General features: G+C 49.8%; 1 protein-coding gene across 2 annotated transcripts in view; it reads left to right on the top strand.

The window, feature by feature from the left end:
- Il6r (interleukin 6 receptor) overlaps positions 1–5,593 on the top strand; it is a 44,854-nt gene that overhangs the window by 31,477 nt on the left and 7,784 nt on the right. For both annotated transcript variants that reach the window (XM_004629946.2, XM_023713781.1), the window contains exons 7-9: positions 2,580–2,617; positions 3,444–3,507; positions 5,429–5,525. In XM_004629946.2, coding sequence (XP_004630003.1) covers positions 2,580–2,617; positions 3,444–3,507; positions 5,429–5,525 — 199 coding nt within the window. The remainder of the gene's footprint in view (positions 1–2,579; positions 2,618–3,443; positions 3,508–5,428; positions 5,526–5,593) is intronic.

Here is a 5,593-nt window from a genome sequence, read left to right as displayed (position 1 = left end):
CCTCCCTGAGATCAGTTTCTTTACCTTGCTGGGCCTCTTTCTGCTGCATGCTGAGGGCTGTAGGTGTGCTCTTTCCCCCTCAATGCTCTCGGGTGTGGTCCCTTCATCTCAGGGACAGCAGGTTCTCTGCCACCCTTCGCCAGTGCTTATTTCACTGATGCAGGGGGTCAGGGGGGCTGTGGACAACATTGTGCACCCACTTTTTTTTTTTTTTTTTTTTTTTGGAGGAACTGAGGATTGAACTCAGACATTTGCGCTTGCCAGGGAAGCACTTATTCTACTGAGCCATCTCCCTGGCTCCCAGTGCACCCACTTTTTACGTTGTTGCAAACTTCTTTATGGAAAACAAGAAGAAAGATCTTTTAGAATCCAGAACATTCCACCCGTGGCCTGTCACAGCCCAGTGCCTGGTCCCTCAGGCCTACATGTGGCTTAGGTCTGGCTTCTGGTCAGGACTTTGGCTCTGAGCCTACCTTCCTTGTGCTTCAGTGATTTCCACAGAAATTGCTGTTCCCAGGAAAGGTCATGGGTGTGTGCATGGTGGGAAGGGATACCTGGCCTGAGTCCCACTGCCAGCTGTGTCGAGCCATCCAGGCAGATGCGGGTTGACTGGTTATGCTGCTATTTTCATTGCAGAAAGGTGCAGGGAAGGGAGTCCAAATGTTCATAACACTTCCATGTGGTGGTGTGTATGGATCTTCCCTTTTTTCTCTCCTCTGTATGATAAGTTGCCTTTTTTTCTTTTTCTTTTTTTTTGCGGAACCGGGGATTGAACTCAGGCCCTTGCGCTTGGCAGGGAAGCCTATATTCCACTGAGCCATCTCCCCGGCCCCTACCTTTGTATGATACACAATGTAATATAGCATAGATAAAGACAGGCCTGTCATGCTGGCCCCGCCCCCCGGGGTGCGGGCTGAGACGGTGATTGAGACTGGGTGTGGTGGTGCACGCCTGTACTCCCAGCTCTTGGGAGGCTGTAAACAGGCAGATCACTACGAGTCCAATCTGCTAGTGGGACCCTGAACAACACCCTGTAGACCCTTCCCTAAAATTAAAAAAAAAGCAAAGCAAAGAAAAAAAAGCTTTAAGATAAGGACAGGGATTTCTTTCTTTAGAAACTTTGAACCAACATAGGTGAACTTCTTTCTGTCTTTTAGTTTTCATATATGTCTTCTGTAGTTTTCTAAAGCATACATTTGGGCTAGGGTTTTTAGTGCACACCTGTCATCCTGAGGATGGCATGGGTAGGAGGATTGCCATGCAGTTCAGGGCCACCTTGGGCCACCTGGGGATACTCACACTCATTCTCAATAGCCACCTCCACCGGAGCCAGAGTCCTGACCAGAGAACTATATGATTGGTACATAGTAAATGAGCATATTGATGGGATGTGTTGTGATGTTTTGATGCATGTATATGTTGTGTAATGCTTATTAAAAAAAAAAATTTAAGGGCCTGGGGAGATAACTCAGTGGCAACAGTACATGCCTGGCAAGTGCAAGGTCCGAAGTTCGATCCCCAGTACTGAAAAAAAAAAAAGGACTATTACATTATGTCACTTTATCATAATTTGTATAGCTGCTGTTGTCTTTTTTTGTTGTTGTCTTTTTGAGACAAGGTCTTGCTATGCAGTTCAGTCTGGCCTTCAGCTCACTTTGTAGCTCAAGCTGGCCTCAGACTCTCAATGATTCTTAGGAGTGCCAGTACTACAGCCGTGTACCACCATGCCACCCTGCCTGGCATGTATAGCTGGTGTCTTAAGGTCAGGTATTTGGTTATGTCCCGAAATTTCTTTTTGGGAGGAGTTTTGTTGTTGTTGTTCTGTTTTTTTGAGATTGGGTGTCACTATATAGTTCAGGTCAGCTTTGAACTCAATATATAGCCCAGACTGGCACTGATCACACAGCAGTTTTCCTGCCTCAGCCTCCCCACTGTTGGGATTGCAGGTCTGTGCCCTGACACTAGGCTCTGTTCTGTTCTTTTTCTTTTTTCTTTCTTTCTTTCTTTGTGTCAGGGGGTCCAGCTCAGCCCACCAGGGGGCGGGGCTGGCTGGCGTGTGGTGCTGGGGGATTGAACCGCGGTCCCTGTGCTTTGCTAAGCTTGTTCTAAGTAGGTGCTTTACACCACTGAGCCATCTCTCCAGCCCTCTGTTCTGTTTCTTGGTCATGGCATCTAGATGTGTTGTCTAGGCTGTCCTTGAACTCCTGGGCTCAAGTGATGCTTTTGCAGCAGCCTCCTGCATAGGTAGGACTTGCTGGGCTGCTCTGTCCTTTTTTTCTCCTGTATTTTAGGGAAGGGTCTACAGCATGTTCAGGGTCTCACTACTAGATTGGACTCAAAGTGATTCTCCGGTTTACAGCCTCCCAAGTGCTAGGATTATAGGCACGTGCCACCATGCCCAGTCTCAGTGCGCCCTGGGGGCGGGGCCGGCATGGCAGGCCCGGGATTGAACCCCTGGCCCGTGCACCTCGCTCTGTCCTTTTAAATACCAGCATAATGATCTTTATTGTACTTGTGGGGCTGTCTGGTAGGACTGAGATGTGTGGGACACTAACAACAGCTCTTGCTTCTCTCTGCAGAACCCAGGACTTCCCCCACTGCGCCCCATATCACTGAGGTGAGTTTGCCTTCCCACAGCAGGGTTGAGGCTGTGGCCCGTCGTGGTTAGAAGCTGGGCTGGTGTTATACAGGAAGTGGTTCAGATCTCTCCTGTGCCTGCAGCTAGAAACACAGCCGGGGCGAATGCGCTGTCCCTGCTGTGAGGGGTGGAGCGGGTCCCTGGGCTGTGGAGGGCTTACTGGACCTGGTAGCTGCGGTTTCATCTCTGAGTCTTTCGGCTTCGGCTTAGCATGAGACACGACTCAGTTGGTGTGAATCCTTTCCCTGTGGACTCTGGCCTCATAATTGGCTGTAAAGAGGATTACTTCTCGAGCTGCTTAAACTCCCAGAGTAATCCAATTTGTTGTCCAGCTGTATCTCCTCCTGTGGTCCTCAATTCCCTTTTGCCTTAAATTGCGAGGCTCAGCCACAGGCAGAGCCAGCAGCACAGGGAGGCAGTCCAGAGGTAGGATGGTCCTGGCGTCTTCTCGAGCTCCTGCCTGTGGAGCCAGAGAGTCTTAATAACACTGCCTGGGGGCTGGCTGCATGGGCAGCGGAGGAGTCCGCTGCAATCCTCTAGCTGTGAGTGGTGGAGCTGGGCTTCTGGTCCATGCTGTCCCATCAGACAGCTGTCGTGTGTCCATTGTGCACCTTCCAGGCAGGCCCTGAGCCTGGCAGCTTTTGGCAGCGATGTGGATGGGAAGAAATCTCTATCTAATATTTAGTGGGGACTCATATATTATAAATAAGAGCGAAAAGCACGGGGTGACAAAGGTCAGATGGGTGGCCAGGTGGGGCTTGGAGGAAGAGGTGACACCTGAATCCATAGGTCACATCTCTCTTAGGCACCAACGACTGACGAAGAGGACGATAGTCACTATGTCTCTGCGATAGCAACAAGCCTCCCAGGTAAGGATTAGGTAGCTTTGTATTCTCATTTGCAAGAGGTTTTCCCTTATTTGGACGGTTGGCAATAGATTCAGGATGGAAGTAGACACAGATCCTTCCTAAATTGCTAAGTTTTTCCTGACTGCTGCCTCTGACAGAGCTCCTCTGGCACTGGCTGCCTTCCGGTGGCTTGGTTTTCATCACTGCCCTGGTCATATCCAGTTATCACTTAGGATAACATCACCTTATGTGTTTGCTTGTTTGCCCGCCTCCCTTGATTACAATGGAAAATTCAGAAGGGGAGGGGCATCGTCGTCACGGTTGGCTTTGCATCCGCAGCTTAGAACAAAGCCTGGTCTGTTGTAGGCACTCAGTAAATAGCCATGTGATTGATGGAAGAAGGAACAATGAGAAAAGTTGATGATGTGAGATATACTGGAGAGATCTGCCCTTGGGCTGGATGTGGTGGCGCTCACCTGTCACCACAACACTGGGGAGGCTGAGGCAGGAGAATTGCTGCAAGTTTGAGGCTAAGTTGGGTATAGCATGAGTTCAAGACCAGCCTGGACTCATAGGGAGACCCTGCCTCAAAAAGAGAAAAACATCTTAGAGCCACAAGATCACTGGCCAGATGGGAGGTGTGGCCATGCCTGCCCCCACGGGCACCCACACTAAAGACTGGCAAGTGGGAGCTGCACAGCAGTGGTGCCAACTGTGTACAAAGGCCTGAATCTTGGGTCTGTACAACAGTGCCTCTGTGTGTGTGTGTGTGTGTGTGTGTGTGTGTGTGTGTGTGTGTATTACTGGGTGTTGAACTCAGGGTCCACTGACCCAGCACTTTTGAATTAAAAAAATTTTCTTTGATACAGTATCTTGATAAATTGCTCGATTACGCTGCACTCGAACACAGCATCCTCCCGCCTCAGCCTCCCAGAATGATGGGATTATAAGTGTGGACCACCACGCCGGGTTACAACTTCATCTCCCATATTCCCAACAGAAGGAAAGAAGGGTGCCTTGGTTAGGTGATCCTCTGTGTGGTCAGAGTTCTCTGCAGGGTGTAGGAAGGCTGTTCTGCAGGCAGACATGGCTGCTAGTGAAGCTGAATTGTTCCTTCATTCATCAGTGTGATGTTTCAGAGTCTGCCTTGTGCTGGGCATCTTGTGAGGGCAGGAGTGTCCCAGAGGGAAAGATGGTGCTCTCTGGAGCTAGAGGGGCAGGCAGGAGCGCCACGGGAGAGGAACCCTGGGTGGGGGAGTGCTTGGTGTGGGCCAGGCAAGAGACGGCACCCATGGAGAAAACAGCTTGACTGAGAGCTCCGAGTCCCCTCAAACCCTCCGAGCCCTGGGGCACAGTCTGAATGCCACCAGGAAGCCACTCTGAAAGCAAGTGTGAGTCTGTGGCTGGCCACAGGAGCTCAGAAACTGAGCTTGAATTGCATCTCTTGCCAAGTTGTAGAATTCTGGGGCTTGTCGGGTGATGCTGGGGGTGACCTGCCTGTTTGTTTGTTTATACTAGGCCCCAGGGATTTTGTATTAAGCAACTTCCTAGCCCTTTAAAAAATTAATTAAAAAAAAAAAAAAAAGCAAGTTCTTGCTAAGTGGTTGAATTGCCCAGGTTGGGCTCAAACTTGCAATCCTCTTGCCTCAGCATCTCAGAGTGCTGGGATTATTGGCATGCTCCACCGCATTCAACTAGGTTGGTTCTTTAGAGTTGGATTTGGCCAGAAAACTGGCCAGCTTGTCAGGTGGGTGTTTGGTTTAACAGAGCTATTTTGGCTTCTACAAGTAGGTTCCTGTGGAACTTTTGACAGCACCAGCTAAGTGGTTGTTTTGTTTGTTTGTTTTCCTCCTCTTTCTAATTTTTTCCTCCTCCTCCTCTATCTTCTTCCTCCTCCCTCCCTCCCTCCCTCCCTCCCTTCCTTCCTTTCTGTCTTTCTCAGTGCAACATTCTTCTTCGGTGGCAGCACTGCCTGCATTCCTGGTGGCTGGAGGAAGCCTGACATTCGGATTTCTCCTCTGCGTTGGCCTTATCCTGAGGTGAGATGGGTCCTGGGCATGGCCCAGGGTTGTTCTCATATTTCTTTCTTCTTTCTTTTTTTTTCTCT

The sequence above is a fragment of the Octodon degus genome, unplaced genomic scaffold (genome assembly GCF_000260255.1).
Source record: "Octodon degus isolate 3935 unplaced genomic scaffold, OctDeg1.0 scaffold00032, whole genome shotgun sequence".
In the NCBI taxonomy this organism is placed as follows: Eukaryota; Metazoa; Chordata; class Mammalia; order Rodentia; family Octodontidae; genus Octodon; species Octodon degus.
Note: the sequence above shows the minus strand (reverse complement) of the source record. Positions and strands in the feature narration are given on the sequence as shown.